The 12,303-nt window shown below is 46.4% G+C and overlaps 1 protein-coding gene across 1 annotated transcript; it reads right to left on the minus strand.

Moving 5' to 3' along the window:
• Positions 1-325: 325 nt before the first annotated feature.
• Positions 326-10,419, minus strand: SERPINC1 (serpin family C member 1). Its single transcript, XM_041753962.1, has 7 exons — positions 10,253-10,419; positions 8,474-8,843; positions 7,991-8,206; positions 7,046-7,183; positions 4,927-5,317; positions 3,818-3,882; positions 326-555 (listed from the first exon to the last, which is right to left on the minus strand). The coding sequence occupies exons 1-7, from the start codon at positions 10,291-10,293 to the stop codon at positions 379-381; spliced, it is 1,398 nt and encodes a 465-aa protein (XP_041609896.1). The 5' UTR covers positions 10,294-10,419; the 3' UTR covers positions 326-378.
• Positions 10,420-12,303: the final 1,884 nt, after the last annotated feature.

The raw sequence follows: 12,303 nt of genomic DNA on the forward strand, positions 1-12,303 counted from the left end.
TATTTTAGGACAGAGTGCATGCGTAAGCAAGTGTGGGGGCGGGGAGCAGAGGGAGAAGAAGACTATCAACTATGGAGCCTGCCTGGGGGCTCCATCCCTGGACCCTGAGATCACGACCTGAGCGGAGATCAAGAGTTGCATGGATCCTTAACTGAGCTACCCAGGCACCACCTCCCTCACCCTCCCACCCCCATCACTTTCTTGACACAAGCGTGCTCACTGGTAGAGAATGATTGAAAGCACTCAGTTGACCAACTGCCCAATAGAATCTCTATCCATTTCTCCTTTCCTTGTCTTCATTTCATGTGGCAAAATCCATTCATAATTGGGAGTAGTTGTGTTTATTTTTACTACTATCACAAACCAAAATGGAACACTTCAGTTATCACAAGGGTTGGCTACTCTGCCCATGAAGATAATAGTGTTCAGAGCAACTTCCCGTATAAGAACCAGGAAGGGCCTATTGGCCTTGAAGGTCACCCTGTTGGGGTTCAGCGAACGGCCAGCAATCCCAATAACAGTACTTGCTGCTGCTTCACTGCCTTCCTCATTTACCTGCAGACCAAACAAGAAACATTAGCTCCTCTGCAGTTCATTAGAGAAAGGTGAATCATCCACAGACACGCAGTTCTCCAAAATGACATTTGTTTTCCAGTCAAAAGTACACTTGGGTCAGGCTACATTCCCAACAGAACCCTACTTTTACTCCTTCTTTCACCCAGTGAATATTGACGTAAGCACTTGTGTTTCTCCAGGTCTTGTGCTGGGTAAGTACAAGGGTTCCATTCATATAACTCAGCCAGGAATGTGGATGCACACGAGGCTGTCACATTTCTGGCTAACACCATTGTATGTGGGATTACAAGAGAGTTATCTTGTACTAGATGCTCAAAGAGATTTGACTCGGGACGCCTGGGTGGCTCAGCCGTTGAGTCTGTCTTTGGCTCAGGGTGTGATCCTGGGGTTCTGGGATTGAGTCCCACATCAGGCTCCCTATGAGGAACCTGCTTCTACCTCTGCCTATGTCTCTGCCTCCGTCTCTGTCTCTCATGAATAAATAAATAACATCTTTTAAAAAAAATAAAAATAGATTTGACTCAAGATCAGAGCTCTATAGTTGAGAGAGGTTCACTCTTGGAACATCAAGATCCCAGCTGTAGCCCCAAACAGCCACTCAGGAAAAGAGAAGGGCCCTCTGGCTGAATGAGATGAGTATATGTTGGAGTAACAGTCTGACACATTGGTATTTTAACTTGCTGATAAGCAGAATTGCCAGAGACGCCTTCAGAAAACTTTGCTTACGGACCCAGAATAGCACCAAAACTCTGTTCCTGCCTCTTAATGAAAGCACTTCAGATCCCTGAGCTTTGTAGAGCTGGTTGAAGATATTGTCTGCTCATCACTCCTCTTCCCTACTTCCCTACCCTACTGCCCCCATCTCCCCGTGCAGTTTCATGGTCATTCTAAGACTAGATTTGTAAGCAGACTAGAGCTCTTGCACGACCAGAATCATCTTATTCAAATCAGATACTGACTTCTAACGGCTTTCCAGGAGATCTATAATCAGTTGGGGTCCTATATATTGGGTTCCCAAGGTTACCTTGTGCCATTGTTTAGTGGCCTAAGGGGAATAAAATGAATCCGGACCTCTGCTTCTCCCTAATGGTAAGTCAAAGCCATCAAGGGTGTCTGTCTGAGTTGACGTCTATTTAGGGTCCTTAGGGGAGGATTTTTCAATCATCGCTAAAATACCTAGGACATAGCTTTCCTTGCAGTCTCCCTAAGTATGCTTCCCTTCATGTAGAAGAGGGTGTCGGTAGTGTCATTTATACTTCCAAAACCATTAGTCCAGTACTCTTGTCAAATCCCTGGGTCTGACCTCATTACCTTTAAGATACAGCCCTCTGCTCTTGCTGTTGTCCTGCAGGTCACTGACACCTATTGTCCTATGGATTACAACCCCACGTTGAGGATTTTGGCACCTAGCTCATAGCCTTTCTGTCCACCCTAACTCCTGCAATCATTCGATGTAGACAATTAAAATAGGTTGGTAGGAGACCCCTTACACACCCTAACCTCCCCTTCCTTTCTTCTCATTAACCCCAATGAGCATTACCTTCACTTGACTTAAGCAAACCAGTCCCATGGCCATGTCTTGAACTTGCCATCTCTCAGAAATTATAATAATTATACTATCCTCAGACTATAGCCTTTTTTTCAAGCTATTGCTTCTCCTCACTCTTGTGACTATTCTGCCTCCCTTCAGTCCTTTGATCCCTCCACGTTCCTCCTGACTACATTTTCTCGCTGAGCTTGTACTCGGCCACTGTATCTACTGGCACCACGCTCTGAAACTCTCTTTGACCATAACCTTTTCTTTGCGGTTTCCTCAATCCTGTGATCATCCCTACCAGTGGCCATCTCCTTTTCCTCATAGCCCAGGTTCCCCTGAGAACAGTGCTTCCCAAACCTGCTTATGGACTAAAATCTCTAGAGGAGCTTTGTAAGTATGCTGACTCTCAGGCCCCATCCTGGATTCTGCAAGGCTCAAGCCCACTTAACTAACGCTATTGGTCCATGGTTCAATATTTGAGAACCAGAGTTTCTACAGGCTTTACATACTATTACTCTAGTGAAGGGTTCCATGGGCGCTTGAGTGGGGGAAACACTAGGTTAAGCAATATATATTTTTAATTTTTTATTTTAATTCCAGTTAGTTAACCTACAGTGTTATCTTAGTTTCAGGTCTATAATATAGTGTTGCAACAATTGCATACATTACCTGGTGCTCATCATGGCAAGTGCCCTCCTTAATCCCCATCTCCTATTTCCCCCATTCCCCCACCCACCCACCCACCTCCCCTTTGGTAGGTTAATCAATATATATATTTTTTAAAAGATTTATTTATTTATGAGAGAGAGAGAGAGAGAGAGAGAGAGAGAGGCAGAGACACAGGAGGAGGGAGAAGCAGGCTCCATGCCAGGAGCCTGAAGTGGGACTCGATCCCGGGACTCCAGGATCGCGCCCTGGGCCAAAGGCAGGTGCTAAACCGCTGAGCCATCCAGGGATCCCCAATTAAGCAATATTGAACCGGTTTTTTTCACTGTGGAACTTCTTAGATGCTAAAATGCCAATGTGCATTGGTAATTTCCTAAGAAGAGGATATATATTTATTTGACCACCAAACTTTGTTTTTTGCAGTGTGGTCTAGAGTTCTAGTTCTTTGGAACATACTTTAGGACATGATCTACTCTTGTCAGCTCCTCTTCTTTACCTTCCTTTTGCTCTTCAGCTGTTACAATCAGGCATGTGCCCCCACTGTTCTAAATTCCTCAGGGAGTGGTAACCTATGGTCAATTTTCAATCTTGTTACTAGATGCTGTTTCCTTCTAACTCCTCCCTGGGTTTCCGTGAGCCCTGACTTTCCTGGTTCTCCTCTGAACTCCTTCTCAGTAGTCTTGGTTGGCTTCTTTTCCTGTGTACCCTCCCCTAGATGTCTGTTTTCCTGTTTGATCTGTTTGAGGAGAAGTAGCGGGAGGGAGGGTGGGGCAATTGGACCATGAGGACTCCAGGAGAGGGCTGTCTTATGGAGGCCTCATGGAGGAGGGGGCTACAGATCTGGGGTTTGAGGGCCACTGGGAACATGCCTTCTTCCACAGTATGTCCTGCTATTCACGCACCTGCCTTAAGGCCATAGACCCAATGGAACAAGAACTCCAAAGTTCCAAGTCACATGAGATATTGATGTACTGAAAAATGAATTTGCCTGAGAATAAAGAAACAGCGTAAGAAGAGAGCAAAGGAAGGCGTACCCACCTCCAGAAAGGCCTTGTGGAATGCATCTGAGACAAAGAGGTCATTCCGGCCTTCTGCAACAATACCTAGAAGGAAGACCAGAGAAGGTTCTGTGAAATGGGAGAAAGTCGGCTTCAACCCACAGAAAGGAATTCAGTTTGAGTTGAGAGGTCCTTTGGGGCTTTTTCTGGAAAATAAAATTCCTGAACCCTCACCTAATGATACTCCCTAAATAATAAGTAAATACATGTTAAAAAAAAAATAAAGTACTGTAAGCTTTGCTAGCCTGGCTTCTGTGAATTTAATCTCATGCTTCAGCTCTCAAAAGGAGGCAGGGGACTCTGTTCTTAAAGAAAAACTCACTCCACCTAGTAGGAATGTCTTTCTTTCCAGTCTGCCAACACTTTTAAGGGAGAAGTTGGTTAGGCCTAATTTAATTTTTTTAAGTTGTATTTAAGTAATTTCTACACCCAGCATGGGGCTCAAACTCATGACCCTGAGATCAAGAGTCCCATGCTCTTCCAACTGAGCCAGCCAGGCACCCCTGGTTAGACCTTGCTTATTGGCAGCCTATTAAAAGTAAATTCAGTTACCTGACGTAATAAACTTCTTTTTTTAAAAGATGTTCTACTACATATTTTTAAAGGATAGTAGACTGTAGGAACCAAGACAACAGAACACTGTTACTTAAGCCTCGCTGGGGAAGGTTGGCTGCATCTGTTGTCCAAGTAACTTTAAGGAAAACTCATGAGGCCTTTGGAGTATCAGGCTATTCAACGTCAGCTCTGCATATTTTGTGGCACCAAGTGTCCTCAGCTCTGAATCGTATCTTTGCTTTGAATTCTGCTCTCTTTTCAAGTTCTCTACTTGGTCCCATCTCCCATACCAGTTACAGTCTCAAAGCATTCCAGTGACAGCTGGGCCCCTGGAGATCCAAGCGCAAACTCCCCGGGAACCGGAAGAGGAAGCAGACCTTGGGAAGGAAGGGGTCTCCTCAAGTTAGCAGTGGAACAGGGATTAGGGTCCAGGTGTCCTGACCCATTGCTTTTTTCTCTTTCCCCAAGTCTTCCACCTCTGCTCAGACTGCCTTGGGCAGCAGGGGCAAGAAAACACGTCCTTCCTAGGCTCACCTGGGAGCATGGACTTCTCGGGGTTGAACAGGTCCACGAGGCCCATGTCCTGCAGGCGCTCCTTCACGCTGAAGCTGTCCTCCATGCGGAAGCAGGGCATGTGGACCACCAGCAGGGTCTCCGTCATTTCATCCAGCCATTCCTGTAGCACCTCCGGGGTGAGCTCTTGCTCCACCTTGGCCAGGCTCTTCTCAGGCTTGGGCAGGATGAGCACCATGGTGATGTCGTCCCCCTTGAAGGGCAGCTCGAGCACCTGGGTGCCTTCTGCCACCCGCCGGTAGCGGAACTTGCCTTCCTGGTACATCATGGACACCGAGCATGACTCTCCACCTGCCTTGTAGAATAGCTCCTTCCTCGTGTTCTCGGGACTGAACTTGGACTTCCACAGGCCCTGGGAGGAGACACTGAGTGGGAGAATCATGGCGAGAAGGCCAAAACCATCCATAGGAGAATAGTCACATTATTTTATCACCCTAATAGGAGGCAGAATTAGTAGGAGAAAAGATTAGCGGGATATGGATGAAAAGGTTAACGACAACTATGTCAGACTAATGGAATTGTCACGGGTTTTTTCTGTGAACTTTTCTGTGTTTCTCAGATTTTCAGTGGTGGCTGTTTATTTGCTTTGTAACTAGAAAAATAAAAACTAAAACCAAGAACAACCCATTGACCTTTTCACAAATGTCTTATTGAGTTTAAATCTAATTGCCTTTTTGCTTTCTGCCTCCCACCAGCCTCTTTCTCAAAGACTGTCCTCCAAAATGCTGGACTCCACCCCTGATAAGTAAAGGCCAGACACAGATAATAACCCAGGGGGTTGTCTGGGAGCCTTGCCAGGCAGAGGATGAGTCCTGGCTAACTTCCTGCTCCAAGAGGGAGGGACCCTGGGCTACGAAACATCCCTCTGAACTTTCTGAGTTGTAATTACCATTCCTTGTCAGATTCTGGCTGGTTGATTTTGGGGCAAGTCGTTTAACTCTTGGAGTGATGGGTCCTCATCTGTAAAACTAGGAGCTGGTGATTGCTAACGTTTGCAGGATGCCTCCTGGGTGCCAGGCACCGCTCTAAACATTTTACCTGCATTCACTTATTCAGTCCTCTCAGCAACCCTGTAAGGTAGGTGTATCATTATTACCACTTTATAGATGCAGCGTTGGAGGCAAAGAAAGGTCTCCGTAGCTCACCTGAGTTCACACAGCAGAAATGGGAGAGTCAGGATTTAAACTAAGTAATCTCTCTGAGAGGCCCAAGGTCTTATGTATGCTATTCTTTATGAGAATAAAGAGGGTTAATAAGCAGCGAAGTGTTCTGTAAACTATAAAAGGGAGCACACATTGTGTAACTTCAACCTCCTCCACTCTTGAGGAGAGGAAAACCCCAAGAGACAGAGTGGTTGGCAACGGCAGTGACAGGCTCGCTAACTTCCCATGCCCTGTGTGGTGGTCAGGATGCTCATGGGACAGAACCCAGGATGGGTAGAGGTGCCACAAGTCCCCCCTGTCTTAAATGTGAGGTCCTACTGAGTATCAATGATCTGCTTATTCCCGGTCCCCTCTCCCTAATTCTCCTTCCTAAATTGGAACCACCTTTAGAACTCTTGACTCTGAGAAAGACAAAGCCATCTGCAGAATCAAATCACAGGGCATCTGCAAAATTTGGGGCGAGCCTGGCACTTGGAAGTTCAGAAACTTCAGGCAAGGGGAGCTTTTAGTCACTTGTAGAAGCTGCTCCAGGATGATGGAGAAAACCTCATCACTGAGGACTGTCAACAGAGTCGGACATTTTGTTCCAGGTTTCAAAATGGAGTTAGCTGGAGAGCAAAAATTGTCACGTGCATGAGAGTTCATCACCACTCGTACTTCGCAGCTGGGCATGCTGAGTTTGTGAGTGTGTACCCTCTTCCTTGGGCCCAGAGACATTACGAGGCCCCTCTGGACCTCAGGCAAGCAGCCATGGCCCCAGACATGATTCTAGACTGCCAGTAAATTTGTATTTCTGCACAAGCCATGCATGGACCATTTCTCAGAGAGGATCCATCTAATGCCTAATGGTGTGAAAAAAGGTGAACTGGAAGTACAAGAGGAAGATCTCTGGGTCTCTCCAGAGCCATTTTGAGTACCTTGAAGTAAATGGTGTTGACCAGCACCAGGACCGTGAGCTCGTCGATGGCATCCGGGGGCACCACGTCAGTGATACGCCCATGGGTCTTATTGGATACCCATTTGTTGATGATCATTCTGGACTGCTCTGCATTTTCCTGAGGAGAATAGGAAACACACCTACCCACCTGTGCTTTCGGTGGGCTTCTCCACTTCCCCACGCAGTATTTCATTTTATTCATCAGCCCTTTGCCCTTTTCCACATCTCCCACTCTAATCCAGATTGAGAAGACCTTACATATCTAGTATAATGCCACGAATCTTCCATATGGTCGGGAACTATTAACAGAAGAAAGAGAAAGAAGGAGAAACAGAAAAGAAGAAAATAGTCTGGGAAAAAAAAACAAAATGTTATTTTCTCTGACATGTTCTCTGGGAAGCTGTGAGTTATGCAGGGTGGGGGCAGGAAGGATGCCCACGCGGTCAAGAAAAACTGGGAAATGCTGATTGAAAAAAGCCAATAGACTTCATTGTTGCAGGACTTGTCAGAAAACTTAATAGGCTCAGGGGCTTCATGAATCTCCAAAAGGAGAATACAACATGCACCATATATCAGTTCTATCTGACCATGGTAATTCTTAAAAATTAAATAAAGTGTCTTGTAGGACTGGCATCTCCAGAGTATTTTTTTTTTTTTGTCTTGGTGGATAAAATGGAGAATTTCTCACTTATACAACTTTTTCAGAGCAGCCACTACAATCTAGGACATAGATACCATTGATTTCTCAGGTTTCAAGCAAGAAGATGTATTCCAGGGGTCCTGACTTCCAGTCACTCCCCACCCCCAATCTGCCTTCAGCCAGCACAGAAGGGTTCAGTTGGATCCGGGATCCTGCTTCTCTACCCTCTCAACCTCTGAGTGGAGAGGAAGAACTCTAGGGTCAGGGACGACTTTGGCAACTCACTTTGAAGTCCAGGGGCTGGAGCTTGGCTCCGTATACGGCCTCACTGATGTCCTGATAGGTCTCATTAAAGGTGAGTGATTTGTCTCCAAAAAGGCGGTTGGCTGATACTAACTCAGAGGACTTGTTGGCTTTTCGGTAGAGTCGGCAGTTGAGTTTGGCAAAGAAAAAGTGCACCTGATCGGACGTTTTCTCAGAGATGGTATCAAACTTGAAAACCTGTAGAAGCCAAAAGAAAATGGTGGAGAAGCCTGGCTGACCTGGTGGTGCGCACAGTGCTGGGCGGCACCTGGCACGGCCGTAAATACTCAGCCCATGTTTTCTGAATGAATAAATGGCTAAAAGGAGAATAAAGGGTAGGAAAGAGAAAGGGGAAAAGCACAAGGAGACTGAGATGCCACCTAGAGTCTCTAATGGGCGCTAGGTCAACACATGCTTTCTTGGGTGTCCAGGAACGAGGCTGGGCGGGGAGGCTTCGGACTGTACCTCCATCAGCTGCTTGAGGGTGTTGTTACAAGCTCCCAGCTTGGTCATAGCAAAAGCTGTGGAGATACTCAGGGGCGATAGGAAAATGTTGTCGTTGTCATTCTTGGAGTCTGCCACGTGCTGATAGAAGGCAGTGGCAAAGCGGGTATTGGCTCTTGACAGTTCCCAGACTCGCCGGTTGGTGGCCTCGGGGATCTTCTGCTCTGTGCCCTCGTCCTCAACTGCCTTCTTCTCTGGGGAACGGTAAATGCACATGGGATTCACAGGAATGTCCCGAGGCTTGGCTGTGCAGATGTCCTCCCCTGGGCTCCAGGGACAGGTCACACAGCCCCAGAGGCCAATGAGCAGCAAGGACAGGAGACATGTCCTCCTGTAGGGGGACAGAAAGGTGAGTTAAGCTTTGGCTGGGAGAACCCCTGTCCCCACTGCCCAGCACAGGCTTGGCCCAGCAAAGCGTAGGATTCCAGCCCAGCTGGTGTGGCCAGGGGGCGGGCATGAGCCTTTGCAAAGTACAAGGGCCCAGGACAAGTCCAGCCCTGGACTCCTGGCAAGTGGAGAGTCAGGTTGAAATTAAAATCAACTATTAAAGCAACTGATGTCTATAAAGTATTTGTGTGCCCTGGGCTGGAAGAAATAAAGAATGCCAAGCTTCCAGTTGGTGAGATGGGACATGCGCACATGAAAACAGGCAGGGAGCGTTAGTGTCCAGGGGACTTAGGGCAAGAGAAGGAGCCATTTACAGGAGCTGTTTAGGGAAGGCCTCAGGAATGGATAGAGTTTCACCTGGATAAGAAAGGGCTGGAGCTTTTGATTGATGCAGCAGAGACTTCAGTCCTACAATAGGGGTGGGAAGGAACGAACTGGACGAAGCCCCCAAGGGTCGAAGTCCCCCCAAGCCTCCAGCTCCAGCCCTAACTCCACACAGTGCGGACAGAGCTCGGTGACGTGGTCTGCGGGCCAGTGCCCGGCTGGCTGGGAGCTGGGGGGGCCCGAGGGGTACTCGGCTTCTTGTGTGGGGTGAGGCCAACTTTAAGAACAGAGGCACCAAGTGGGAGAGAAGCAGAGACACTCAGGGAGACTCTGAGGGCAGAGTGAAGGAGAGAGAGAGAGAGAGAGAGAGAACCTCGCCATTCATTTCCCCACCTTGCTTGCCTTTTGTTTCCGTTTTGGTCCCTCAGCTACATTTGGAAACACCAGTGGAGGCTGAGGGGGGTCGGGGAGCGTTGTTCATGGGGAAAGGAAAACAAGATGGTGGTGCCACAGCCTCACTTGTAGCCTCCTAAAACAACCAGGTCAGGGAAGGGAATGTGTGTGCCATCGAGGGAAGAGGGGACCTCACTGTAGGGCCAGGGAACAGGGCCGCTGTCCTCTAGTCTAAGGTGTCTGAGAGCTTGCAGCAGGGGCAATTGAGTAGAAGAAGAAGCAAACAAGTTGTGGGGAGACCCTCGCGGGTTAAATTTCCCCTCTATTCACCTGTGTGGCAGGGAATCTGAGTTGGAGCGTCTGCTGGGCTGCTGTGGGTGTGGTGCTGACACCGCACCTTTACCACAGCGAAGACACCGCTTTTGTTTTGTGGGCTAAGGAACCCAAGGTGTGGCTGACCCCAAGAGGGGGTGGGAGGAAGGGCGCTCCGAATGACGTCTTCCAAACACATCTTTTATTGTAACTACCAGGAAGAGGGCCTGGTTTTCTCGAAGGTGTCGAGGCCATCCTCAGGAGAACTTCAAAGGTCAAAAAACCCAACGAGGGCAAGCAAAAGAGAAAAGTTGCCTCTCTTACCTTTTTCCAGCAGCTACCGTTCCTATCCCATTGGAAAACATGGTCACTAATCTTCCACAGGGCCGGGCAGTGGAGGTAGTGTGTTCTGAGGCAATCCCTCTGAAAACTGGTTCTTTCCTCTGAATCGGACTGAGGTTCCAGAAGCTGGAGTGGGGGAGGGAGCTGGTGACGAGGGGAAAAGTGAGGTCAAAGGCTGATGACCAGCTTCCAGGGTTAAGCAAAGTGTAGAGCCCAGTGTTGTTTAATTAGTAGAGAAGTTTTAAAGTTCAGTCAGGTCGAGGGAAGGCAAGGCCCACCTCTCTTACCCATACGCCTTCACTCTCTTCTTTATAGAAGAGGAAAGAGGAGGACATGTTCTCAAATTCAAACTTGGTCAGAAAATGCCTGACTGAAAACTCTGCCTTCAGAAATTTTTTTTTCCTAGTTAACCAAACCAGGAAGTAGAAAATAGTTGAAGATGACTAGCCAACTTGAATGTCCAGAAACTTCTAGCCTTGTCCCTGCTCAGGGCAATATGCTCTCTTTTACAGCTCTCTTTCAGGAGACAGAGAGAGAGTCCATAATAGCTGGTCAAGAGGGCAGATCATTCCGAAACAAGGCCAACGTGTCCACCACCCAACCCAGGACATACAGGGGAGTAACTGACCCCACTTGGGGATCAGGGGACAAAGTATGAGGCAGCTAAAAATAAAAAAAACATTCTGAAAAATATTTTTAAAGACTTTAAGTAATCTCTACATCCAACCCCAAATTCACAACCCCAAGATCAAGACTCATGCTCTACTGACTGAGCCAACCAGGCACCCTTGAGATACTTCTATTTATTTGTTTGCTTGTTTGTTTTTAAGAATTTATTTATTCATGAGAGACACAGAGACATAGGCAGAGAGAGAAGCAGACCTCCCACAGGGAGCCCAATGTGGGACTCACTTGATTCCAGGACCCCAGGATCACAACCTGAGCCGAAGGCAGACCCTCAACTGCTGAGCCACCCAGGCTTCCCGAGATACTTTTAATTTTTTCCTGAGATACTTCTTTAAAAGCAAAGAAACCAAATCCTATTTCTTTGTGTATAACATTATTTTTACTTTAAGTTTTTGGAGAGATTAAATGAATTCAAATTAATGGAGATAAAGGGTAGGTTTATTTATATTTTCCTCTTCCTAAATAGCCAAAACCAATACCATATGGACAGCTGAAACAGTATTCAAAGGTAAGTATGCCTTCTGTGGGATTGAAGATTCTTTGAAAGTGGTACAATCATAGGTATAATTCATATATTATATATTTTTATGTCATACATATTATTTTTCTGTACTATTTGGGAGTAAGTTGCAGACATAATGTCCCTTTATCTCTAAATAGTGTGAGGTTCCTAAAAACAAGGATATACCCTTACACAATCACAGTACAATGATCAAAGTCAGAAAAACTGATGATATAGTATTATATTCAAATCTATAAATTGTAACCTAAGTTTGCCAGTTGTCCCACTAATGTTTTTTATAGCAGTGGTTCTCAAACTTCTTGCCTTCAGGATTCTTTTGTAATCTTGCTAAGTAACATTTACGTATTATTAAAAAATGTAATTAAATTTTGACTTTATGCACACATGAAGGAGTCCTGGAGACTTTAGTGTCCCATCTTGCAATTTTTTTTTTCCTTTTCTAAGATCACAAATTGCATTTAGTTACCATGTCTCCCTCTCCCTCTCTCTTTCATTTATAGTCCAGAGGTCCTTTATTTTTTCTACACCCTTCATGCCATAAGCTCATAGGAAATGGGTTCTATGGCTCCTTTCTGTTGGTTCTCAGTGTGTTTCTCTGGGTGGAGTGGGCTGGTGCTTCAATTAAACCCAAGTATCTTTCTCTCTGGCTTCTTTTTCTGATGATTTTCCTTCACAGGTTTCACGAAGCTATCTCGGCTCTTACAATGCTCAATACGCTCAATATGTACATTAATTCTCTTGGCAAAAATCTTGCCCTTAATTTGTCTACAACAATGCCAACAGCACAGTTGACTTTTCCAGTTTTGTCATGTTAACCTTCATG

Source organism: Vulpes lagopus, chromosome 1 (assembly GCF_018345385.1).
Source record: "Vulpes lagopus strain Blue_001 chromosome 1, ASM1834538v1, whole genome shotgun sequence".
Lineage (NCBI taxonomy): Eukaryota > Metazoa > Chordata > Mammalia > Carnivora > Canidae > Vulpes > Vulpes lagopus.